Source organism: Drosophila mojavensis, unplaced genomic scaffold, assembly GCF_018153725.1.
Source record: "Drosophila mojavensis isolate 15081-1352.22 unplaced genomic scaffold, ASM1815372v1 contig_81, whole genome shotgun sequence".
Taxonomy (NCBI): domain Eukaryota; kingdom Metazoa; phylum Arthropoda; class Insecta; order Diptera; family Drosophilidae; genus Drosophila; species Drosophila mojavensis.
The window spans coordinates 6554953-6582773 of NW_025318907.1; the positions used below are offsets into that span (position 1 = coordinate 6554953).

Genomic DNA, 27821 nt, shown 5'->3' on the forward strand with positions numbered 1-27821 from the left:
ACAGCACCCACAATAACAACAGAACATTTTGGCAATGGCTGAAAGCCAAAACCGACTTTTTGCTGCTTCGCTCGCCTTTGACTTTTATGCTTTAACCAACGTTGGCATCGCCTTCGCTTGCGCCTGCTTCTTCTTCGCATTCGTATTCATCTTCGTGGTCGCCTTCCTGCGAGACCTCGTCTGCTTACTTTCGGGACAAACTTTGTGAAATGGCATTTTGGCATTTAGCTGTGAAGCAACAACTAACAGCTGCGTGCGACGCAGGGGTATCTCCGACTAGGCGATACCGTGTAGCCCCAGTTGATTATTTAAAAATAATTGAAAAATGAAATATAAGCATAGGAGTACATGTATAAAAAAATAAGTTACTAAATGTATGCAATAAATATATTCGTAGGAAAAATGAATAGAGTACAGCACATAATAGAATATAATAATATAATATAATATAATATATGCTATATATTTTACATACATACGGGATATACCCTTTGTCTTTCATATGCAAAATAACAGCAATTCCAACAACAAAGATGGCGTCCATTTAGCATTTGCTTATTGCTGCTGGCACCCAGACTGCCTGTCTCCCCGCCCACTTGCTCGTTCCCCTCGTGCATTTGCGTTCACATTTAGCAGATTATTTTGTCAACGTTCTTAAACATTTAAGTTTCCTTTATTTTGTCCGTAGCCGCCGACATTTGAGCGACGGCCAGTGGGCTAGGTAACACAATCTAAATTCCGTTTGTAATTTATGGACTTGTTGTTGCTGTTGTTGTCTGCGGGTTGCAGGCTTGTTGCTTTTGACTTATGCTGTTTGCGGCTGGTATTTTGTCTGCCAACGAAAAAGTATAAACAATGTCCGGGCAACTTCCTGTTTCCTCAATGTTGGCGCCGACGCTACGCAAATTTAACAAAAGCGGCAAAGGGAAGCCAGCAACAACCTTTTCTCATTTCCTTTGTGCAGTACAAACACACACATACAGACACAAGCACACGCACACGCACACGCACACTTGTTGCTGTTGTAGCCGTTACCTTTCGCAAAAAGCAATTTCATGGCATTGCTTTTAAGCACGGTGCCTCGCATCGACAGCGACAGTGACAGCAACAAGGCTGGCCCCCGTTCTGATTGGCCGCCCATGCCCTATCCCAGTCCCGACCCGTATTTGATTTTGACTACACACATACACACACATACGTAAACATCAAGTTGCACACACACACTCACACACACTGCTTGCTTTGGCAGCCGCCTGTTTGTCTGTTTGAACGCATTACAAATTTGCCCTTTATTTGGTCCGTGCTAGCCATAATCAAGAAAAAAGACTTGCCATTAGGGCACATTAGCTAGGCCACGCGGCATGTAGCATGCTTACATAACCCCATTTCGAATTCCATGCAAGGCACATGCTCTCTCTTTCCCACACCCACACTGCCTATAGCCACCGTAATAAAACAAAAACAATTTATGCATGTAGACGCAGCTTGCAGCTATTTATATTATGGACACGCTAATGTCTACTGCTATTACTCTCACTCTCAGTTGCGGTCCAACTGGTGCGAGTCCTGCACACACACCCACACAGCTTTCATATTAAGTTGCGGTCAAGCCGGTCATTTCAAAGAGCTTTAGGTACTAAAACTGCTCTCATTCGCACTCTTCACTCTTTTAATAAGAGGATAAACGGCAAAGCAAACTAATGTGCAATTAGTTTTGTTTAACGCGTGTGCAGCTAGCTGAAAAAAAACGTAAATCTCCTTTACAGCTAAGCTCTACAAATCTGATAAGCTTACGTTTTGAACAGACTTAATATTTTACCATTTTTCAGCAAAAATTTGCCGAAGCCACTCAAAATGGCCGATCGCTTGAATAGCGATGTGTTTCGCATGCTCAAATTAATCGATATTCGGTGTACCGCGATAGTGCATACGTGGGATCGCAGCGTGTCACGCTTTATATCGTATACAAATCGCTACGAGTGAAAGTCTGTGCTTTTCGTAGAAATTGTAAAATACAAAATGTTTTCATTAAAATGTAAATATAGGTAATTTTATTTGTTCGATGTTAATATGACATACTATTAATAATTACATTATTTTCATTTAAGTTCTGCTATGCATTCAGTGCATTCGGTAGTCGCCGTTTTGTCTTGCCTCTCATTTTCGCTTTTGTGACGTCAGAGTTGTTTTATTTGCCGCCTCCGTAGCGTCTGTACAAATAATCATACTTCAAAGGCTATAAATCGTTATTTAAATTTCAATTTTCCTTTTTGTTTATATTAACATTGCTTAAAGTTTTATTTTGCAAACTCACATTTTGTGCATTTCTTTGGCTGGGTAATTTGCACAGGGCAATATAAAGTATGCTTTAAAACCAATTTTTGCTTATTTGGTTATGAGTCCCGAGCGAATATTTCTTCATAATACTTTGCGCAGGTGGTCTGTCTCTGTGTGTGTGTGAGTGTGTGTGTGTGAGAGTGGAGCATCTTAGCCTCTGGCTCTGAGTGGCCAGCTAGAATATCTGAGTCCATATACATATATACCCGTATATACAATATATATACACGAGTATATGTAATACATATATACATATTCTCGATTATATTCACTCACACACACACACATACACATTGGGCTATGCAAACAGCTTGTGCTCTATAAAATTCTTGTATGCTTTGGCATCCTTTTTGATCCCTCCGTCATCTCAGTCCCAATACATCTCACAGCGCTGACATTGAGAGCCAACTAATCCGTTAGAAGGGTTTAGGATAGCTGCTTATTCCGTTATCTGCCTTGTTGCAAAAGCTTCAAAGCCATTTAATCTAACAGTAAATACATGAATATGATTTCACTTACAGATTTTGTAAACACAAATAGAAACAGGAGAAAAAGTGTAAATTGCAAAAGCCAATGAAAGTCATAATAACAAAGCCAATCCGTTTCCCCTTTCTGCACAGACTGTAATATAATATGCACTCGCGTTGACTTAAATTGTTGCTTAGTAGTTACCTGTATATCAAGTGCAAGTTACGAGCTCGAAGGTAGCAAATAAGTATGTATTTTTCTTAAGCAAAATAATGGAAAATTAAATAAACAAATAATTATAAGCTTATCGAATTACATTTATTATAGAATTCAGAAAAGAAACTCAGTCCGCCGCAAATGGAAATTCTAGAATGGAAATTTTTGTTGAATCTATTTATATTGTGTGGTCGTTGCAAAATACTCTGAAATCATTCATAAGAATTACGTACTCTTTATTTCAGTTTTAAGACTCGTTTTTCTTGGGACTTTCATATGTCTGGTTTAAATAAATGAAAAAATTTAACCATATAGAAATATAAAATGTTCAATGCTTTTAGTGATTTATTTTATATGAATAAAGTACAATATCACTGATAGTTGATTAAATTAATAGCTAAATGATCGTTAGATACCTAAATCTACTGATTAGAAAATTTTACATATGCAATATTAAGGTCCACTTGGGAAAAGCTTGTTGATATAGTTCATATAGCTGTCAAATGATGTCATGTGAGGGCATTATTATTCTTATCCTCAGTTCGCATCAGTCAGCGGCACCTGGTCGACTTCTCAGCACCCTGTCATTTGTGCGTCCTCGTGTTCTAGTGATTCAGCTACAATGTGCGGCTTTAATTGGACGCTTCCCTTTTGTGCGGCGGCAGCATATTAAGCTGGGTCGTGTTATCCTGGCATAATCCTTGTTAAGTTCTTAATCGATTTGTGTATGCCGTGTGCCGGGGCCACGCTTCAATCTTCACTGCTGGCCCCCATGGACTTGACTCAATTACGATTACGACACCGCAACGCAAAGTACACACACCGAATGGGAGAGCGAGAGGGAGGAGGGAAAGGGAGTGAAAGAGGGAGAGAGAGTAAGAGACTAGGGCAGAGGCACCTTGAATATCTCGCTCGATTCCCAATGACGTTGCAGATATTTTCATAAATTATTTAAAGTATGTCAATATTTGTTGTCGACGTTTGTTGTTCTTGTTGTTGTTGTTGTTGCCGGCAAGCGCGAATGATGATGATGACGCGGGCGTTGATTAAAGGACAGCCGCAGCTACAGGATGAACGCATTTGTTGCTGCTTCTTTATTGAACTTTAAATTAGTTTTATTTGGCCTCGCTGCCCGCGCTCAGCCCAAAGCAAACAACAAAGCTAATTGTAAATGACAGCGCAATAAGATGATAGCCAACAACAGCAGCAAGGACAAAAACAAAAGCATAAACAAAACCAAACGCAAATTATAAAACACACACAAAAATGCCGAAGAAGAACAAGAACATGAAGAAGTAGAAGAAGAAGATGATGATACAAAATGGCGCTGCAATTTGTATAATAAGTCCTCTGCCCGCCCCTTCCACTCCATCGTCCTTCCACGATGAATCCTGCAAAAGTTGATGGCAGCCAGCGCGTTAAATATAATGAAATAAGCTCATTAAAATGATGAGCCCCGAGCAGGTGGCAATGCGCCGAGATCACAGGGTATAAACAAGAACTGCGACCGGCTATTTAGAGAAGGGCCAAAAGTCGTGACACCAACCGAAGACAGCTAATTCATGTTAATTCAAACTATTGCGATAGCCTCGGATTTGCATAATTTAAGAATTTTGCAGGCTACTTGAAGAAATCTGATGATTTACATATAAATTTTTTTTTCGATTTTACTATGGGATTACAGACCTTCATGTTCCTTCCACATGAACAATAAATGTTTTCCTAAGCTCTTACAAGTTTAATAAATAGCTCGAAGCAATATTAATGAATCATGTATTTTATCATGCCAAAGGCTGTGCTTATTATCCTTCTCATATATTTTATAGCTTTAAAGTTTGTAAATTATAAAATTGCAAATTGCAAAAGTTTAAATATCTAAGTACTTTATTATGTTAACTTGAAAGGGGTTTCTCAGTGCTCGTCACATGGACCTTCATAGAGTGTTAGAAATTATTTTCGGAAATACGAAGTCCAATAATCGATTATTATCGATAAAATATAATTGGTAGGATATTGGAACTGTGTAACCGACTATACGTTTAAAATTTCAATTTGTGGTTTCTGAGATCTCATCGTTCATACGAACGGACAGTCGGACAAGCATAAATTGACTCAGATCGTGGCTATGCTTTCTGCTTCATTGATTTTCACAGGAACCAACACCCTAGCTTCCAATTTTCGATTTTGTAAGTTTCTTAAAAAAGAAAGAATGCTATACTAATGTTTTTTGGCTTAGGATTTATTGTTCCTCTTTCTTTCATAACTTTATGTTGTTTGATTGTCATCCCCGTACTCTGACGATATTCCTTTACACATTTGCAATAGCTTTCAAGTTATAATCCTTAAATCCTTAAAGCTTCTTTATTGCTTCTCATTCACAACCATTCCAACTGCTGGTTATTATTCCCGATATGCGCATTCATTCATTCATCCAATTTGATTTGACTATTAGCTTATTATAGCATCTTTTATTCGAAGAATTGCCGACCGAACTACCCATACTCGTGAGCCAGGCGTGTATCTAAGACACGCGCCCATCTCTAGCCGGGGATTGCCTTCTTAAATCTTGTTACTATGGCATTTGGCTGCCCATTTGCTCCATCAATCAGGAGCATTGAGGACGTTGGGGACTGAATCCTGAGGCTGGCGCATTGTCAACTTTAAGTTAATTACGAAAGTTTTGCGCTTGATTGATTCTCGCACGCATGGCACAACGAGCCAGACAATGAGCGAGATAGAATGAGATAATAAGTGACAGAGACAGATACAGATAGAGAGAGAGAAAGAGAGAGAGAGAAAGAGAGAGCGAGAACGAGGCATAGAGGGATATTCAAGAAATCAGTGAAAGATTCACTCGCTGATGCAGCGAAGCGTGTAATCCGGTCGTGTTGCCTGCCCCACGGCTGGCTCTGATTGACATCAGGCACTTAACGCATTTCTGTGTCGCCCCAAAGTGGACACAAACTTTACGTTAGTTGGCACGCCCCAGCCCCACCCCACCCCGTCACGCCTCGCCACGCCCACCACTGCGCCCTGCGGCCGTCGTTAATGAGCCGCAAGTGCGCAACAGTTGAGCAGAGCTGAACCGAGCCGAGCAGCTGCCGTCGCCGCATGAGTTGACAGCATGTGAATTCGTCCCTGTGCCACGTGCCACACAAACACAATTTGGCCCAAACTATATGTTGACAACTCTGCGAGTAAATCAAATTAAAGCAGAAATAATGCCAACTGCTAACTGCTGACGAACGACAGCTTTTATTGCGTTATAATAAAATTCCGAAATAGTTCAAGTTCCTAAACAAAAAGTTAATAGAAAAAGATTTCTAATCATCTGTGAGGGAATCCTCAATCCTGAAGAATCTCAAGTGAGCTTGAATGAGAATGAAACAAATCTATATTTCTGTAAATAAGAATTTAAGTCTGGGCAAGTCTATAAAACTCAGTTAAGAGTAATTCAAACTTTTGTTACAAGTGTATAAATTATTTTATATTTCTCCCATTCACATAGTGAAACAACTTGTGCAATATCCGTTTTTTCTCCGTCCGTCCATCTCTCCGTCTGTCCAATATATTCTCATGGGTTTTCTCGTCTTAAAATGTGTAAAGATTTTCCCGTTACTCAGTGGTAAATCAGGTAAAATTGTATCTGCCACATTCATAGCCAAGAGCTTAAAAGCTCGTAGGTTGAGTTTCTGCTGACCTTTACAAACCGATGACCCAAAAATAAATTGTACGCCTCTTTAAGGGCACCAAAACAACTCCCAGCCGTCTGCAAAATTCTTACTTGTTATTGTTGACTGTTTCCAAGAAAAAGGCAAGAACATTTGTTGGCTCTTTCGAAAGGTTCTTTAGCTTATTAAATTTTTCTCGGCAGGACTAGCCCAAGATATCGGCTTTTTGACTACTTCTTTTGCAGGCAATATAAAAATCTATAGTACCTAAAATAATAGAAATTACGAAACTTCATCTCAGATTCTTGAGAAAGTCAATATATTCTTTCATTATTTGGTTTATTATAATTCATTTGAATTCTATTGTTAGTTCCATGGATTCTGCAATATAATAACAAAACAAAAACAAAACAAAAACAAACAAATAAAATGAAATTAAAAACACTTTTGATCCCCAATTGCCCATCCATTAAAACGTCAGGTTCAATATTTTTAGTGGCTTTGTCCTTTATATAATACTCATACTTTTTGTCTGTGTATGTGTGTGTGTATGACAGAGACAGAGTGGTAGAGACTGTGACAGAGGCATGGCACAACTGTTACAATTTGCATTTTATCTCAATGCCTACGAATAGTTTTTGTCTTGTTGCTTCTTATCTACACAATATCAGCATGAATAATTAATGGTTCTGCCATATTTTCATTTTGATTTGTTTTTGTTTTTGTTTTTTATTTATTCAGATTTCATCAAACACATGCAACAGTTTCGTTGCAAGTTATGTAGGTCACTTCAGAAATTGAGTTAGCTATGCAAATTGTTGAAGAGTTCATTTGTTGCATAGAGAGCAGTGGAAAAATATATATGTATGTATGTATGTACAGTTATGCCCTTGGCTGATATCAGTTGGGCAGCGAGAAGCGCAGGGAGAAGCTCAAAGTGATTTGTCAAGCGATAGTGATTAGGAATTTGTTTGAATACCCTTTGAACTGGATTCCATCGCTAAATCGTTCCATCTAAGCGCAATTTACAAAAAAAAAAAAAAAAACATGCAACTGTTAAAATTTTTTTCCTGAGCTAATTTTTTATAGATTTATCTGTTCTTTTCTCATTATGCTTTTCTACAAATATACAAATATTGTTCTGAGATTATCTTACACATCTCTGAGCATTTCAAATTGGGAGTATTATCTTTTCCATGTGAAGCGGCTGCCCAACTTCTTTTTCTGCCGTTCTTAATAATCTTATTTTGTTGAATTTTGGGACGATCTTGTTAATGTTGTTTTAGTTTTGCATTTATTAGCACGTCACTTCACTATTTTTCTCTCTCTCCCCCCACTCCACTTATTTCTGTATATAATTTTTGTAGTCACCTTTGCTTGAGTTAATTTTTTAACTTTAGGAATTTCTTTCCCTCACTGCCCTTGTGCTTTCACTTTATGTTTCTCAATATTGCTTATTACGGTTCTCTCTTTGTTAACTCCTCGGCAAATACTTTCTTCAACAATTTACTTCTTCTTCATACCCGTACGCTTCTCGCTGCCATTTCGTCCTTCAGCTTTAAGCCTCTTTTGTTAGCACGATAAATTCTTGACGATTAGTTAAATGCTTTGACAAATGTTAAAAAGTTGTTTCTTTTACAGTTTAACACATATGCATATATATATTTTACTTGTTTACGTTTTATAGAGTACACAATAAATTCGGTGGGCATTTAGTTAGCTTTGATTTGAATTTATGTTTAGCGAAAGTTTTCTTTTTTCAACTTTTTCATTTTGTTATTATTTTAGCGTAAATCAAATTTAAAGTCGTCGCTTGGGACGTCACACGCAGCGTATGCGCGATGCAGATTGCGTATACGCCATGTTTTACATATATTTATATTATTTACTTTCGTTAAGGGCTTGGTAAAAGTTAGCGTGTGTGTATATGTGTCGGTGTGTATTTTGTTGTTGTTGTCGTTGCTTTTTGTTGCGCACTTTACAAACTGCTGCAAATTAAAAGTTGGACCAAGCGAAACATATTTATTTTTTTTTTTACATTTATATTTCAGCTGCAGTCGAATCAACATTCAAGTTCGGCCCGTGCTGGCATGTATTCATGTATTATGTGTGTATGTGTGCGCGTGTGTATATGTGATTGTCTGCCAAATGATAAAGTGCACTTGAGAAATCTGTGAGTGAAGGTTAAACAAAGCCAAAGTCCTGGCCAGCACTGCGGCAGGCAGCTGCTCGCGAGCTCCAATTACAATTTGCGCATGTGAAAATAGTTAAGTGGGTGGGTATGTGTGTGTGTGTGTGTGTGTGTGTGTGTGTGTGTATGATAGATGAAGTATCTGGGATATAACTCTGCCGTATTTGACTTTAGAAGCGCTTGAGTTAGTTAGATAGATAGATTAATAGAAAAGACAGTAGGCAACCGCAGTGTAAATATTTGTTCTTAAACATTTCGCTTTAGATATTCTAAAAGAGAGTTACATAAATATATGCAATGTATATATAGATATATAGTATATTTTTATATGTATATAGAGTTTTACTAAATTCAATAACGTTTTAGGCTTAGTTAATAACAACAGTCAACATTTAACAGTCATTCCGATATGAGTTTCATTTGCATTTTGTGTGTTTTGGAAGAGATTTCTTTGTTTGTTTGCCAAGTCTAAAGTTAATTGGATTCCTTTTGTTTTTTGTTTTTAGTTTCGTTTTTGATTTGGTTTTTGATATAGTTGGCGCTCATTTGGAAAATATATATCTAGTTACTCAAAGGAGCTTAGTTAAATACACACTTAAAAATATAAATTTATTAAAACACATTCATCTATTTAAATACTTTAATATGTTAATGTTAGTTCTGCTGGATTATATACTTTAAGCATATGCCTTCATATTTTTTGGAAAAAAATTGACAGTACATTGTTGAATTGAATTTAAATTTGTTTTTGGAACACATAGAAATATAATGCTATTTGTGTATGTATGTGTGAGCCTATCTCTCAGCTAATTCCAACTGCCACGCGTCTGCTTAACGCTGTTATCAGCCCAAAAAAAAAAAAAAAAAAAAAAACAAAAACAAAAATTAGGTTTGCTTTTGGGCTATGCCAAGGCCAGACGCCCGAACTGGTGATAAATGCTGCCGCGCTGCCTCGCTGCTGTCTGGGTCTAGCAGGCAATCCAATCAAAACATCCGCCATAAACAAAATGCCACAATCGCAACTCGAGTCGGGGGCCTGACCGCGCGGCCCAAAACGCCAACGACTTGAGCACATGTGAGCAATGCGTCTCTAGCAAGCTTATAAGAGGTGGGCACGTAGTCGATGTTCCACAATTTAAATTAGCCTCAAGTTCGCCTTGCCTAATCTATGTGGATTCCGGGGAGATGTTGCTGTCAACGCCCATATTGCCCGAAGCCAGCCTTGCCTTAAATTTACCATTCGCCAAGTCTACGTTCATGTAAGTTGATAATAAATTGTGGCTGCTCTCAGTTTTATCTCTTTTATAATTAATTTTATCTAACCAAAACTTGAGCTGGTTTTATTTTATACCTTGAGCCAGGTCGCTAGCAAAGCGAGGCTTGAGGTTTATTTTAAATTCACTTAGTTCGTCCTTTGTACATTCACCAATGTCAGCTTGAGTTTAAGTAGATTAGAAGTTATCCTAAACATTCAGATAGTAAAATTTCGAATGCTTCATTTGAAATTCATATTGATAGAGTTGAGACCAACATTTTCTATTGGATATATAAATTTAGTAGAGACTTTCTAGTTAATTTCTGCTAAAAGCTGTATATCTAAGCTAAGTTGATTTCAGTTTCAATATTGAGCTCCAACTAGAGATGGAAGAATAACATTTTTGAATCGAATGAATGAAATAATATAATTAATTAAAGTTACGCGATTATTAATTTCAATTAATCGACGAAAAATAATCGAGTCATCAAGGGCGCTCTGCTCATAATGAAAATACTCTAGAGACCGACTCGATTGATTTTTGGAATAATCTATGTATTATCACTGACCAGAGAACAGGTCAGTGGTATTATTCAATAAATCGCAAATTTCCATACAATTAAATCGATAAAATAATCGATTTTTGTGTATCATATGATCGTGCCATTACTAGCTCCAACTGACATCTCACATTTTAGCTTATCTGCTTCTTCTATCAAATTGAATCATATGCGAAAACAATCTATGACAGACATATTTCATATATTACGGTCAAAGTTCTAGCTTATTAAGGAATAGCTTTTCAGCACTTAGACGAGTCTCTTTATTTAATACACAAGCTAACAAAAGTTTGAGTAAATATTTTGAAAATGATGTCCTCACTTTTCCATTTTCTACTGTCATAGCTAATGCCAGTTGTTCGGCTTTGGGCTTATTCACCTAATGCCCGTTCGTAGCATTGCGATGTTATTAACACAAAGTTTAGAAAGCTAAATTCGCCTGTTTGCTCAATCCACAGTTAATAAGAAAATAAGCAGACGCAATCTATTGCAGCACCTGCTAAAGGCAGTTGTTAACTTTGGCAAGAGCTTGAGTAACGAGCCCAAATGGCTTTGTGAAAGACGCAAATTTGTGAACAATTTGAGGCTCGGCACCTGCTCTTAGCCGATATGAGAAACCGTCCTCACATATACATACATATACTAAATAGGTCCATAGCGCACACAAATTGGCTGTAACATATCTTATATAATTTGTTTTTGTTTTTTTTTTTTCCTCTTTCCCTTTTGAAATTTGGAATTTTTTCGACTCAACATCCATAATAATTTGTATATGTTTATAATACTCGTAAAAATGCCTTTAAAAAGAGAACATCAAAACAGTTTTAATGCAAGCTGAGCATTGGCTATATAATATATAAATATATGAATATATATATGTATATATATTTATGTTTTATATATGGATTTTATATGGCTTTAAAATGCTAGCAAAATAATCTTTGTTTAGCTCTGTTTTGTTTTTTTTTTTTTTTTTTTACTTGTATTTTTTTTCTCCATTCTCTTTTGGCTATTGATTTCTGCTATGTTTGCTTTGGGGGAATTTTTGCTTTGTTTTGCTTGCTCCATTTTTTTGCATTGTTTACAGCACGTGAAGATTTTCACAGCTTTTCGACTTGGAAATATCGCTAAGGCAAATTTTTTGCAGTATTTCCTTGGCCAGATGCAGCGAGATGTGAGTGCGTGAGGTCTTCATCTTCGATGAGGTAGCCTTCTTCTCGCGCGTCTCCTTGAGCCGCATCTGCAAAGGTAATGTGAGTAACACGGCGATTTGTATGGCAGCTGAATTCGGAAAATGCTATGCATTGTAGCTGGCCCACTTTTAATACCATTCTGGCAGTCCGACTGGCGCGGCTCAGCTCAATTTTCATTAATTAGTGAAACGATGTGAGAGGCTAATGCCCACAACCGAACGTACCACAAATCCATTTAAGTTATTTCCTGCACAATTTTCGCATGCATCAATGAGTTGCGTGTATTTCGCACCTAAACCTAAATCACCCCTCAGTCAGCCCGACCCCCGGGATTACGCTCCAACCCCAACCGGAACGAAAGCTACTGCTGCTCCTGCTCCTGCCCCTCCTCCTGCTACTTATCTGGCTTACCTGTTTCAGTATCCCGACGAGCAGCTCATCGACATTGTGTTGTATGCCGCTGGAGGTCTCAATAAATTTGGCATCGCGTGAGGCAGCCAGCGTTTTGCCCTCTGTGTGTGCGTCAAAGCGTGAAACATGAATTATTAAATGTAAAACGAGAGTTGAGAAATGAGAAATCATAATTAAGACAGGATACATCCGTCTAGGCGTCTGTCTTTATTTAACAAGAGCTGAAAGCCTGAAGGATTCACTCCTATTAGTCAGCACAAATAGCGGGTCAAGGCTTAGTATTGTATTTATACTGAATTGAAAATTGTAGTAGACAGTAATAATAATAATAATAATAAACTTCGTATATTCATCGTGAATCAAATTCTATAATTCTCTATACACTCATTCTCTTGGATATTTAATATTTTAATCGTGTATACTCTATCTATCTATCTATCTCTATCTGTATACTTTCCCATATTTATAATCATAGTATTCTATTCCTTCTCTAGTAGTTTTTATCAATTGGTATTCAATTCAAGCAAAAATTACGCAATATGCCTATGTAATTATTTCACTACTTTTAAATACAATATGATTAATAATATTTTTAAATATATTTATAATCATATACTCATCTGTGAATCATCGACTAATATGACTAGCTCCGAGCTATCATTGCTTTTGATATATTCTAACTTAAGATATGAGTATAGTTGAAGCACGGAGAGTTCCTTGGACTTCGAACCTCTTTGATATCCTTCAACGTCATTTATACTCATTAAACTCATTAGCTCTCATCGCAGAAGCAATTCGTTTCGATTATTTCGTTGAGTTCATTTCACGTTGCTCAACGTAAACGGTATCTTCTTATCGTTGCGAGTCGCACCCATCTCTATTTATAACCTCCCGCTCTGTCCGAGCCCATTACTCACCCTGTGACGTGATAAGCCTTGCGCGCGCCAAGTCCGCTTTATTGCCCACAAGTATGACTGCCTTGTCCTTGGTGTAATTCTCTTGCCACAGATAGTTGATAATCTCCTCGGCGATGCGGAACGAGCCTTTGTCCACCACAGAGAAGACCACGACACAGCCGTGCGGCTCGTAGGTGGATAGGGAGTTCTCGACGCTCATCTCAACGCTGGGATGGTCGATGAAGACCATGTCGGACTCCTCGTCATCGAGCAGGACGCTGACCGTCTTCTCGCCGAACTCATCGTCTAAAACTCAGATCAGAATTAAACTCTATAGACGAAATTGGAAACCAGCGGCAATCGGGATCGACTGAGGATCATACGACACGCATAGGTTTCATCAAAGGGCATTAATCGTTACTCACTCTGCATACTCACACCCACACATCCAGAGGGGGGAGGAGAGAGAGAGAGAGAGAGAGAGAATTGTCAACTTACCCAGACTTGCATCGTACGTGTGCATGTACTCCGATGTCATGAACTGATTGACCAACGCCGTTTTGCCCACGCCCGCATCGCCCAGCATTACGACCCGATATCGAGCCGGGGGCGGCGGATCCATGCTCTCCGAATCATCGGGCGAGGCGGGCAGCGAGTCCACATTCGCATAGCCCGCACCACAGCAGCTGCCCTCGAAGGGTGATCGTTCACTGGCGCGACTATTCGTCGAATTGACGCTTGTGTTGCTGCGCGATCGTCGCGATATGATCGAATCCCCACAGTTCACCACGTTGCCTTTGCTGATAGAGAAGTGGCGCAGCCGATAGAGATCGTCACTGGCCCGTGGATTGTACGGACGCTCGGGCAACGAACAGACGCGTGGGCGTACATGATCCGGAACTGTTAAGAAAGTGAATTACTCTCATAGAGATAGCTGCACTTCAGTATATGATATAGCTAACTTATCGTAGGGATAACTTAGGCTTAAGGAATTCCCTGCAAGATGAGCATAAAAATGAAACATTTGATTTACTGCTAAGAGTTTAAGTGGATTTTCAGCTAAATAACAATACGAATACTTAAGGGATATACCTGCAAAGATATCTGCGACCATCTCATCAATGTCGAGGTATGTCAAGTTTATTTGTATTAATAAAATACAATTTGAATCACGCCATCGGTCCATGTTGAGCCTAACAACACGCCTCTTCGTTGCCTTGTCATCATGATCTTATCATGACTCCACTATTTAATTTTATACTGACTACGTCTTATATTGACTCCACTCACCCAACCCACAGAATATCTGATAATTATAATTCTTCATATTCAGTTAGACCACTTGGATATTATCACATCATATGAGTCCATTATAAAAACTTAGAGTCACAAATTTACCATAATTAATAATTTAAAATAAATAAAATAAACAAATTACTTATTATTAATTTTACAATAATTAATAATTTACAATAAATAAATAAATAAAATAAATAAATTTACACAATTATTATTTTCATCCACAAGTAAAGAAATGTCATAAAAGGGAATGTCTGATAGTCTAAGTGTGGCCCTCAAAATAATTAGGGAATGAACAGATAAGTAGCTTCAAAATATTTTTAAAACACCGAAGATAGTTAGCAAACACTAACAGAAAGCTATGCAGTGATACGAAACTGAAAATGTTAGAAACTAGGGAAAGAGAAACTAGAGAAACTACATTATATAAATTGCTGAGATATAAGAGTGATAGGGTAGAAGATATGTATACTTGAAACTATACACTGCGCGTCATCAGGTTAGCGCCTCCTTTACACTCAACCTCAAAGCTAAATAAAATCTAAACCAGCAGAGCTCCATCTTTGAAATTTTTTTACATTACACTCCATTTATTTCTCTTTAAAATACAAAAAGAATGTCTAATGTCTCGACTAGAGCTTTCTTACTTGTTTAATAATTTTTTTTTGTAAAATGTACAAAAAACATGTAACAAAAATTTGGTCATCAGATTAGCGCCCCCTGCGCTAAATTCAATTTATTTAAGTTAATTGCCAAAAATAACACCTGTATTTTAATCTATTGTTATTTTTAAGTAATATTAGTAGTGCGTGGTGCCGTTTTCTTTATACCCTGAACCCATTTTCAATGGGAAATCAGGGTATAATGGTTTTGTTGAAATGTATGTAACAGGCAGAAGGAGGCGTGGCAGACCCCACAAAGTATATATATTCTTGATCAGGGCGACGAGCTGAGTTGATTTGGCCCTGTCCGTCTGTCTGTCCGTCTGTCCGTCTGTCCGTCTGTCCGTCCGTCCGTCTGTCCGTCTGTCCGTCTGTCCGTATGTATGAACGCGTCGATTTCAGAAGATATAAGAGCTAGAGACTTCAATTTTTTTTAAATTGTCCGTAATTACAGCGCGCATATCAAGTTTATCATTAAAAATCGATAACTCATCCCGATCTTTTTTTATCGATAAAAAACCTTATCGAAAACCAGTTATAAAATTATATCTTCTACACCTTTATTGCTAGAGTCTCCAAATTTTTTATGTATGCTTATATGCAATTTATTCAATTTCGGTTTTTGTTAAAATTTACCCCCCACCCTTAAATTCACCCCCTCACCCTCACTTTTGTAAAAAGCGTATTTCAAATACTAGAGACTTGTGCTTTGGCAATTACATGCATATTCATGTTATAATCATAATCTGAAAGTTTCATGAAGATCGTACCTTCATAAAAAAAATTATTAAGCAATTAAGTTCTCATAGTAAGCGCACACTGCAGCCCATGCGTGTTTATGCGTGGGTGCTTGTGTGTGTATGTGTTTGTGTATGTGTGTGTATGTGTTTGTGTATTGTATGAATGTGTTTGTGTGTGTATGTGAGTGTGTGTATGCGTTTGTGTCTGTATGCATGTGTGTGTATGTATGCCTGTGTGTGCGTACGTGCGTTTGTGTGTGTGTGTGCGTGTTTCTTGTATAAGCTGAAAGACGCGAAAAATTATTGAAATATCTATTGCTCCAAGGGTTTAGGGGATCTCGTAGTCGAGCAGTCTCGACTAGAGCTTTCTTACTTGTTTTTGTTTGAAATTACGTACGGAATTCGATTAGGAATGGAATTATAAAGTTGTTCAATATTATTCAAGGATATGGTTGATTAAGCGTGTTCAGTACCTTCGATTAACTCTGTCTTTGTACTATAATGCTTTCCGGACTCATATACTTTCCTGACCAACCATCCCCAGACGTTTCCAATGATATTAAGGTCGAGTGAATATGGTGGCCACTCCATGAGATCAATTTTTTGGCCCTGAATCTAGGACTTCAGGGATCGGGCGGTCTGAATTGGGGCATTATCATGCTGGAAAATCTAATGCCGGTTTTCAGACAGGTTATAGAAATGCGGAACAGCAGTTTTAAACACGATATTATGGTCCTATGCGTTCATGCGCGATGTCAAAAATTGAAGCTTGCAAGTGCTGTAGTAAGATATTGATACCTACACAAATGCCACACCACCCCCCCGCCGCAGCGGCTTGGAAACCGTTCCAAATAATGTTCTTCTATGAGTAGGTCATGGATATAATAATTATATCTATCAGTTCCTTCCAAATTCAATTTTTCTCATCAGAAAAGGCAACATGCTGCCATTGGGTAGACCACTTCATATTCGCCCGGCCAAAATTAATGCGTATTTCTTTTCTCAGCATATCGACTGGTGTCTTTTTATACCCTGAACCCATTGAAAATGGGAAATCAGGGTATAATGGTTTTGTTAAAAGTATGTAACAGGCAGAAGGAGGCGTGGCAGACCCCACAAAGTATATATGTATATTCTTGATCAGGGCGACGAGCTAAGTCGATTTGGCCCTGTCCGTCTGTCTGTCCGTCCGTCCGTCCGTCCGTCCGTATGTATGAACGCGTCGATTTCAGAATATATAAGAGCTAGAGACTTGAAATTTTTTTCCTAGGTCCGTGTATATCACGCGCATATCAAGTTTTTCTTTATATATCGATAACTACTCCCGATATTTTATTATCGATCAAAAACCTTATCGAAAGCTAGTTATTCAATTATATCTACTACACCTTTAGAGCTAGAGCTTGCAAATTTTAAATGTAGACTTATATGTATTTTATATAATTTCGATTTTTGTTGTAATTTACCCCCCACCCCTATATCCACCCCCTCACCCTCACCTTTGTAAAAGTCGTATTTCAAGTACTAGAGACATGTGCTTTGGAATGTACATACATTTTCACCATATAATTGCGCCCTGAAACTTTCATTAAGATTGTACGTCTAGAAATTAAATTATTCAACAAATAAATTTGTATAATGTTACCTACACTACAGCGCAGCCCAAGCGCAGTTAGCAGAGCTCATTCTAATACGTGTGTGTGTATGTATGTGTGTCGAAAAGAAGTGCAGACTGATTAGAATATCAGATTAGAGGGTTCAGGGTATCTCCTAGTCGAGCAGTCTCGACTAGAGTCTTCTTACTTGTTTTTACATTCTGTTTCTTTAAGTAATTAACTTTCTTAATTGCTCTTTAGACCGTTGATAAGCTCGTCCTAACACTGATTTTAACCCTAATCTTGGTGGTCGATTCGTGGGAATTCGAAGCTTCTCGAACTAATGCTCTTCTATTTCCTTCTGAAATCACTTGATTATTGCCGCTTATATAGTTTTTTCCATAGTTTTCCCTATTTGTAAGAAAATTGCCACTTAGTTTTCTGTTTTTTCCTGATTTTTCAGCAATTTTATGGTTGCATAGTTTAGATTCAAAGTATGCCTCAATCTTTGATTTTCAACCAAAGATAAAACTGTTTCTTTACCCATACTATAAATATATTGAATACTTTGAGCTTCACAAAAAATTTGGTGAGTGTAATTGCCAAAATAAGTAAGATAATTACAATTGCATTTGGGGGCGCTAATCTGATGACGCAAAATAAGCGCACACATTTTTTGCGAAAATAGAGAAGGATAGAAAATAAAACATAACGGGTTTTCACTCGCGCTTTTTTTTGGTATGAGAGACATCTCATATGATGATAATGAAATAAAAAAAAAACCAAGAAGTTGTGTGCAATAGACAAAGAGAAAAACGTAAAAGAAAATGAGTGTAAGGGGGGGCGCTAACCTGATGACGCGAAGTGTATATATGTACATACACATATTTGTATACATACACATACATACATATTTACATACATACATATGCATGTGTGTTACCCACCTGGTAGCTCCAAAAAGTTGGACGTGCGTCGCTGTCGCCCACGATTGGAGCTCTGGAAGGCCAACGGACCGATGTCGTCGTTGGAGAATATGGAAGCATTCGAGCAGGCGCTCTTCATGGACTCGCGCGAGCTGCGACGACTGGCCAGGTAGGCCAGGCCACCCTTGGAGCTGCCACGGCGTCTTGGCTTGTACTCGACGGTATCTCGCTTGGGCTTGGATGGCTTGCAGCCGCTCAGCTCGTGCTCGGCATCCTGGGTCAAGTCGCTGGTCGACTTGCGATAGCGCAGCGACACAACGCTGTCCGAGCAGGTGCGATCCAAGGTGGAGTGGGAGCTGTGGAGCACCTGGTAGCCCGGATTCGAGGTGATGTTGATGGCATGCCGACGCTGGCGGCGCTGCTGCTGCTGCTGCTGCGGCTGCTCTTGTGGCTGACCCTCCGTGTCCGTGTAGCTGAAGCTCGTGGTGGTGGTGGTCGTGTGCTGGGTCGCCGTCTCACCCGACTCGTTGGACAGCTGAGTGCACTCGGTGACGCAGGAGTCACGCTTTAGGCCATAGTATCCGGGTGTGGAATAACCGCCAGATGATCCAGTTCCTGTTCCGCCTCCACTCCCTCCGCCTCCTGCTGCTGCAGCTGCTGCTGCACTCAGGGATCGCGCATCGACCTTCGTTATGATGGGCAGCTCCCACTCGTCCCGCCGTCGCTTGCCGGCCACACCGGTTGTGGTTAGCTGCGGCACCTGCTCCAGCTGCGTCGCGTGGCCACGAATGAGCTTCTTGGAGCCCTGGCGCCTGGGAGAGCTGGGTGGCTCATAGTAGAGCGAGCCGTCGTCCGGGGAGATGGGCTCATAGTACTCGAATTTCTTGCCCAGCGCTGCTTGATCCATGCCGCCAGCTGGGCTGACTGCGTCGAAGACGAATTTGCACGGCGACTTCGGACTGTGGGTCAGCAGCGAGACGGAGTCGTCAACGGAGCCCGACGGGGGCGTCTGATAGTAGGACGAGGGCGTCGAGCTGCTGGCCTCGTCGCAGCTGTCGTTGGCATAGGTCGTCGTTATTTTCGGACTGCGCGGCGGCTGATCGTAGTTGCCATAGCCGTAGCTGCTGCTCGACTGCGTGGGCGTGGCATAGACGGAGGGCGGCGCCGCGTAGTAGCTTCTGCTTGGGGCGAGGCCTATTTTTGAATTGAACGAATTGAATGGGGCCTCTGCCGACTCACCTGGGCGACTTGGGCGTGGCGCCTTTGTAGGGCAGCGGATTGCTCGCAGCACGCGCTGGCGTCTTGTGCCCGCCATGGCCGTGCGCGTGGGCGTGGCCGTGGGCGTTTGTCTGTGTGTGTGGGTGTCCGTGTGTGCCATAGTTGGAGGACGCATCGCCGCCATCCCAGCTGTGCTGCTGCTGTGCCATGTTTACCAAATACTGGCGGGGTCCGGGGACTGGGCGGACGGTCGAGTAGGTTTAATGCTCCAGCTGCTGATGCTGCTGTAAGTTGAATGCCACTCATGTGTAAATATCACGGGCCATTACTCAACACAGGCACACACTCACACACACACTCACTCGCACACACTGTGCACACATAATTTATGGTTTTATCTTTATTTAATAAAATAATGCAAACTACAATAAAACCAAAACTCATAAAATGGCTACGCTGACTTCCATGTCTACATCCAACATCCAACATTAAATGTTGTCCGCGGGCAGCTTCTCTGTATGCGGGTCTGTGTGGGTGTGCGTGTGTGTGTGTGCGTGCTGCGTGTGTCAGCAAATTATTGTGAAATGTGCGTTCAGCTCGCTTTAAGTTGACAGCCCAAGTGGCCGTGGCCTTGGCTCTGGTCCTGGCTGAGACTCCACACATATCAGCAGCTTCTCAGCTTGCTCTCTCCTCCCTCTCTATCTCTCTCTCTCCCACTCGGTTGGCATTGCACGCATGCCACCACAGTCATTGTTGCATGCAACAGTTGGCTTTTGCCATGCGTTAAAAATTAATGCTTGTTATACCCTGTTGCCACATTGTAAATGGGTTAAGACGCTAATATTGTTAGATTGTAAGGAAAAGAGACACAGATAGAGAGAGTGAGCCAAAGAATCTGTTAATGTCCAGCTTGGACTTTACATTTTAGTCTAATATCTTACAGAAGTGTGTTTGGATGGGTTGACTTGGAAACTATTCAGATCTAACTCATGCTTCATACATATAATTTCTGTATGGAAATTTCCTTTTAAATAATATAATATTTGTATATTAAAATTTCTCAGATCAGATCTGCATTGACGCAAACATTTTTATACCCTGAACCCATTGAAAATGGGAAATCAGGGTATAATGGTTTTGTGAAAAGTATGTAACAGGCAGAAGGAATCATCGCAGACCCCATAAAGTATATATATTCTTGATCAGGACGACGAGCTGAGTCGATATAGCCCTGTCCGTCTGTCCGTCCGTCCGTCCGTATGAGCAAAAGGATCTCAGAAGTTATAAGAGCTAGAGAGCTGAAATTTGGCATGCATACTCGTGTATATCATAGGCAGTACGAGTTTGCTTTATTTTTTCGATAACTCATCCGATAACTTTTTTATCGAGAATAATCGAAAAATCGACATTGTTTTTTCAGCCTAATTTGAACACTTTTCAACCAGGAGACTTCAAATTTGCGTTGTATATAAAGTTAATCGATACAAAGATTTTGTAATTTACAGATTTTGGATACCACGCCCCCTTCTCCCCCAATTTGTAAAAAACGCATTTCAAGTACTAGAGACTTGTGCTTTGGAATGTACACACATTTTTACTATATGAACACATTCTGAAAGTTTCATAAAGATACTCTTACAACAGAATTTACAAGAGAATTTATTCAACTAATAAATTCTCATAATATTGCCCACATTGCAGCGCAGCCCAAGCGCATTCGCTGCTTACTGCGCATTTAGCAGAGCGCGTGCTTATAAGTGCATGTGTATGTATGTGTGCATAGAAGAAGTGCAGAATGATTAGAATATCAGCTTGGAGGGTTCAGGGTATCTCCCAGTCGAGCAGTCTCGACTGGAGCCTTCTTACTTGTTCATTATTGCTCGATGATATCTTCTGATTTTTTTGTACTCATGCATGATTATAGCTTGTAAAGCCCAATAATAAACTCAGCTCTATCATTAATCATTATCAGTCAAATTTTAACTGACTTGAAATAGTTATTCAACTTAACTTAGTAATAATATTTGCCTTTAATTTTAGTAATATAATATTGATATGATATTAAATTAAATATATCCAATTTATATAATCTTATTCATAAACATATTATCGTTAAACCTGATTGAATTGATAATTTCGCATTCGCTCTCTCTCTCTCTCTCTCTCGCTTTGTCTCTCTCTTTCTTTGTATATCTGGCTCTCTAATGCTTGTCTCCTTAAATTTCTTTCTCTCCTTGTTTCTCTGTCCCCCTGGTTTTTGTAATATTGTTGATTTTATTAAATCAATTAATATTATAGATCTGCTATAAATTTAAATATATCGTAATTCTGTGTCTACTTATTTTAACTGCTCTAAAGAGCTTTACAAACTAAATTTGCCGTATGCATTTTCACATAAACAACTTATGTATATATATGCTTAATCCTTTACGATATCTTTTTTGGCAGAGTATACATATATCCATAGAGTGCACTCTATTAAAGCTCAGCTGCCTTTTTTCTGCAAGCTGCCAACCCACATCAGACCTTGTACACACACAAACAAAAGCACACAAATGCACACATATATATGTATGTGAGTGTATATACCCACTCACACACAAATAGTCGCACCCTCGCTCCTTGCACAAACTTTTGTGCATTGGCCACAAAAGATTTGTGCCCGAAGTTATCGTGAAGCACTTTGCTGCACTTACTTAACTTCGACCAGGTCTGCGACTGACTCGAACTTGAATTCGAAGTCGACGGCTGTGGCGGTGGCTGTGGCTGCGTTTGTGTCTGCGTCTGAGGAGACTGCCGCTGCTGCTCTTGCCGTTGACTCAGGTGTAATAAGTTGCCCAGTTGGCAGCGGCATTAGCTGGCAAATGTGTTGAGCGCTTTGCAGTCTCAGCTCAGAAAGTTCCCGGGACAGCTGTCACCTGACTTTATTCTGATTGTTGCAGCCAAGCGGCTCATAGAAACTATTTGTGCTATAGTTTTTATGACTGTCTGCTCCCCGACGACAATAGAAGTCAGCCGGAATGGCGTAGATTAAAGAAATAAGCTTCAAGTTACCCTGTATGAAGGATTTAGTAAGCTGTTTAACTGATGATGATGATCCTCTTTATTCTAATATATGCGATTCTAAGTTCAAGTCTGTGTATATTAAATATAGTATATAAAAATTTCAATAAATACAATGTGAACTTCAAATATTCTTAATACTCTTGGCGTATATTAAAGAGAATATTTCGTATTTTCCTCTTAATACTCTAGATGTATATTAAAGAGAATATATAGAGATTGTATAAAATTCCATAAAATAACTTTGTACATATTAAACTGTATTTTTCTTAGCGTGCAGCAGCTAATCAACTCGTTTTATAAGCGACTAAATTTGAGGGTATTAAAAAGGTATTATATATATATACATTTATATACGTATGTACGTATATATGTATATTCTAATAATCCAGCCATAAAATCGCCCTCGCTACTTACATGCGCCAACCTAGTGTCTGTCGCATTCTATTGTGCGTCTCTAGTTGCTCTAGCTCCTGTCCGCATAGCTCGTAACGTAAATCCCAGCTGTTGTCCGTCGTCCGTCCGTCGTCTGTCGCCTGTCGCCTGTGTTTTGCGCCGCTAACTGTGCTTGTGCAGCCACCTGACCCGCTGGCTAAATAACTTATCTATTGTACGAGCCTCTATACAAACAGCCGGACACCCGCCGCACTCTCCACGGCCGGACACAAAGCGTGTATACGTGTTCATAATGTAAAGCAAATAATACGAATGCGCGCACAGATAAAATACACATGTACAAATGTGTACTTATGTGCTACCTGTTGGTCGTTTATAAGGCCCCAGCCTGGTGTCTGTGTGGAGTATATTACGATTGGATAAGTTTTGGCAGCTGTGCGAGTTGTGGGAAATTAAATAACGAACAGCTGAATCGGGGGAAACATTCATTCAACTTAACTGAAAATGGCTAAGACAAAGTTTGTCAGCTCACTGTCAAGCGTCTCTCAGATTGCTCAACGTATATACAAATTTAAAAACTAATAGTATTTAATGTAGAATTTTATTTATTAATTAGAAATATAGACGAAAATTCTTGTGGACTTCTCAGTCAAATTTCCTTCAACACAAGCTTATTTGTCTTGATCAGTTCATATATATAAATATATAGAATATGAAAGTAATTCAGCTATAATAGAAATTAAATTAATTACAATTTATAGAGTTTAAAAAAAAACTCTTGAACTAAATCTTCTATCTAGCGCTACTTTCAGTAAGATCCAAATTGTTCTTCTTAGATCTTCTCTCTTGAGTTATTTTCAGGAATATCAAAATGGTACTTAGCTTATTTAAATAACGACAAAATATATTTGAAAACATTAAATAATAATGAAGAAGCTTGATAACATTATTTAAGAAAGAGTGAAACATTTATCACCTCATTTCAAGCTCTCTACTAAACTATTACCAGTACCAATTGTTTTAATAAAGTCATACAAATTAAATGTATTTCTGTAATTATATGAGTTTATATGTATTTCAAATGTACCATGTAAAATATTAGCAACATGACCAATATTGAAGCTAAACTTTGATACAATTTATTATATGACAAATATATTTCTATCGCCCATCTGCTCCTGCTTATAACAGCACAGTTTCATACCAATCTAGAGGGTATCTTACAGTAGTTCACCCTCTTTTTGTATCAACCTAATTGCGCTAGCGTAACAGGGAACCTGTCCCGTTGCCACCGTAACCAAATGCCCAAATGGACGGAGCAGAGAGTAAGGAGCAAGGAGAGGGTCACAATTGTGACATGGATGGAATAATCATAAAATCGTTGAATAGAGAACATTTCAGATGCGTTCAAGGCCAGCCATGGACATGGGCAACAACAATAAATTCAATGGGATAAAAAAGAGAAGCAGCCCAAGTAACCCAACCTACCCAACCTACCCAGCGCTCCCAGCCATGTCAGTAAGGGAGCTGTGTGTCAGCTCTCATTCAACTGGTCTTCATTCGAGTTTCTATTGGCATTATGTTTATTGTCTATGCATGAATGATAAATCTGAAAGCGAAACCCGAAAGCCCCTTTCCAGCTTTGTCATTGCCATGCCATTGCCAATGCCAATGCCAATGCCAATGCGATTGTGTTTCGAGAGAATTTAAACCAGAAATGGTATGTGGCTGGATTTTCGCAAAGTATTGTAGCCACTTCTTGCTACATGCTCCGCTTTTGACTTTGCAAAAGCTAATTTGCTCATCAGTCCATAGGAAATTTCATTGACAGTAAAAAAAAAAGTATTTATGATCTAAAGTTAACCAAATGATGAACCGAATGCGGAATTTAAATGTTGAATGTTCCGAAATAAAATTTGATGAATTTTTTATTGCGGATTTTTCAATAAATAAGTCGTTGGTATAAAAAACATAATATATTCATACTTCGTTTAGCCGAACTTGTGTGCTATGCAAATTCATTTGTTTTTTCCGGAATGCTATACAGGCGAACTTGCCTATGACGCACTATAACAATTAAGGCGGATTTGAATGCAGTATTCTAATATACTTTAAGTTATTCAACTCTTTCTTGTAATATCCGTAAAAAATAGCTTCAACTTATTTACATATTAAAAGCATCGACCCAAGCTGTTCTCTATATTAGAGTTTCACTGTATTTACGAGCTATGCATGCATTTGATCGAACAAATCTGCGAGCCAAACCAACTGAAACTGATTTGATTTAGCATTGGATTTACTTTGTCTGCGTGTGTGTGGGCGAATGCCGCTGAAAAAGGGAAAAAAGGATTTGCATATTCGGGAAAAACTCAACTGAATTGACAATGTAATTTGTTTGAGTATTACGTATGCCGAGAAAAAAAAACGAAAAATAGTTGCCCAGCAGACAAGAAATAAAGAAGAGCAAAAAGTTCAAATGTCTCTGACCTGTGGCAGAAAAAAACACAAGTTTGACGTCTGTTGCTTCCAATTGAAACCCTAATCCAACGCCAGCCCCTATTAACGTCATGGAGTATAATGAACTCAAGTGCATTTCCCACAGCCAGTAAGTTGTGGCTTGCTCTGCACTCAGAGAAAAGCGGGCAGAGTTTCAGAACTTTTCAGCTTGGCAAAAGTTAGTTATAGAGCAAAATGCGAACGGTTCTGGTTGATAACTTTTTTCATTTTTTCTTTAAAGATCTCTAATCAAATATTAATCTTTATATCATATCCTAGACACCAAATGAATGGAATTCGTATTTTCAGAATATTTTCCCAGCTGTAACTTTCATTGGAATAAGATATTTAATAAATCCCTCATTTGTTTTCGAAGTTGTTCACTTTTAATATATCTTTAAAATGATTTTTTAGAACTCACACTGTTCAAATTATTATTATTCTGCTCTGAAAGTTTTAAATGTAATCTAAGCTAAGCGAGAGATCTTTCATATATGTAAGTTTGTAAGGAGACCAACTAAGGCATCGAATATTCGTGGCGAGAACCGGAGGGATACTATAAGCGGAGTCGCCTTAAGCGGATTCCACTGTATGGCTTTTTAAAAACTTTAACATTTCTAAAACTAATTTTACAAAATATTTGAAACATTATTATATATCTGAATATATTGACAAAAGTCAATTATTATTATGTACGTGTTATTTCCTCAGCATATTTCTCAGTGAAATTTGCTGAGAAAGACAACTTTTCTTTCTCCACAGTGCACTGTGAACCGACTCCACAAGTTAAGGAGCTTACTTAACTCTTTTTTATTATGTCCTCTTCCCGGACAACCCTTTTAGTAAACTTTGCTTAATTACATGCCCGCACCCGTTAAGCACATATTTAACACACGCACACACACACACACACACAAACTCACACACATGCATGTATGCTATGGGTAAACATAAATATTTTCTCAGCAGTCGACCCCCCGCTAGACCCCCTTATAGAGTACGCCTCTGCACTCAATGCTCGGCATTGACCAGCACTTGGCTGTAGAATTAGCGTCTGTTGTAAAAATAAATGTATGTGTATGCGTGTGTGTGTGTGTGTGAGGGTGTCTGTCTGTGTGGGCGGAGTGTATTGCAGAAGCATAAACAAGAAAAGTCCATAAAACACTTAGGATCAAACAATATACGAGGAACGTCAGCAAAAACGTTGCCTATTTAGCGGCGCCCGGCGTGGTTGGTGTTGGCGTTGGTGGTGCGGTCCGGTGCGGTGGCTGAGAGGAGCATTCAGCTGGTCAACTGCTCAGTTCGGAATTAGAATTGTGGGCCAAAAGTCACGTTCGGCAACTTAGTTAATAGAGAAGCACAGCCACAGCCCCGCTGCCCTGGCTAAGCCATCGATTTTATTGCCACACATAATTCCTTTGACGGGCGGCATTTGGGCAAATCTCATGTTGATGGCATATTAAGTGGGGCAGCAGTTGCTTTTGGCGGCCAATTTGCCTTTAAATGCGTCATTTGCCAACGTTCGGGGCTAGTTTCAGTGGCAGGTGGCAGCGTTTTGTGGCAACTTACGTGTAATTAGACGCATCCGGGGGCGTCGGAGTGATTGGGGTGCGAGGATTAGCAATTAAGCGAATGTCCTGTGTGTGTATGTATGTGTGTGTGTGTGTGGGTGTGTGCGAGGTAACAAGCGCAACAAGTGCTAAAGAGCACACGCATAATCCCAGCGACTTACACACACACACACATCACATAAGCATACACACGCACACAGTGATACACAAGTATACAGAGACAGCGACTGGCAGTTGTATGCGTGAGTGAGACGCAGCGCATAAATCAACATGCCAAATCGCAGCTTAACAACAGACGCCACACACACATACAGAGACACATAGCCAGCAGCAACACACACACACACTCGCATCGCAGCTCGCATTATTGGTGCTAGAAATTAAATATTTTAGCTTTACCATTATTTTGATTTACGATGCGCGAAAATTTCCTGCAATTTTTTCACTTCTGAACTTCACTTTTTGTTCGCTAATTGTCTGCAGCAACAGTTTGTACACTTATTTTTCGTTTGGTGTTTTTTTTTTTTTTTTTTTTTTTTTTTTTTTTTGTATGTGTTGCACTTCCGTTTCCGCTTGGACGCGCGCTGGTGCTGCAACTGCCGCTGGCTGCCGCTCAATATGGCTCGACCGAGCGCGCACGCAGCTCGAGCTGAACTG

The 27821-nt window shown here is 39.3% G+C and overlaps 1 protein-coding gene across 4 annotated transcripts; it reads right to left on the reverse strand.

Moving 5' to 3' along the window:
* Nucleotides 1–9509: 9509 nt before the first annotated feature.
* Nucleotides 9510–27809, reverse strand: LOC6580888. 4 transcript variants are annotated; one of them, XM_015164473.3, is made up of 7 exons: nucleotides 27564–27808; nucleotides 19660–19919; nucleotides 18442–19598; nucleotides 13697–14098; nucleotides 13220–13510; nucleotides 12303–12403; nucleotides 9510–11938 (listed from the first exon to the last, which is right to left on the reverse strand). In XM_015164473.3, the coding sequence occupies exons 2-7, from the start codon at nucleotides 19845–19847 to the stop codon at nucleotides 11780–11782; spliced, it is 2298 nt and encodes a 765-aa protein (XP_015019959.2). In that variant the 5' UTR covers nucleotides 19848–19919; nucleotides 27564–27808; the 3' UTR covers nucleotides 9510–11779. The 4 variants fall into 4 exon arrangements, with proteins under 4 accessions (XP_015019959.2, XP_015019960.2, XP_002006685.2 ...); XM_015164474.3 differs by having other exon boundaries at nucleotides 19660–19922; XM_002006649.4 differs by having other exon boundaries at nucleotides 13220–13504; nucleotides 19660–19922; nucleotides 27564–27807.
* Nucleotides 27810–27821: the final 12 nt, after the last annotated feature.

Coding starts and splice junctions, on each gene's coding strand:
- LOC6580888 (XM_015164473.3), bottom strand. CDS start 19,847: ATGGCACAGCAGCAGCACAGCTGGGATGGCGGCGATGCGTCCTCCAAC. Junction 19,599..19,659: donor GCCACGCCCAAGTCGCCCAG/GTGAGTCGGCAG, acceptor CGCCCCAAGCAG/AAGCTACTACGCGGCGCCGC. Junction 13,511..13,696: donor CACGTACGATGCAAGTCTGG/GTAAGTTGACAA, acceptor TTCTGATCTGAG/TTTTAGACGATGAGTTCGGC.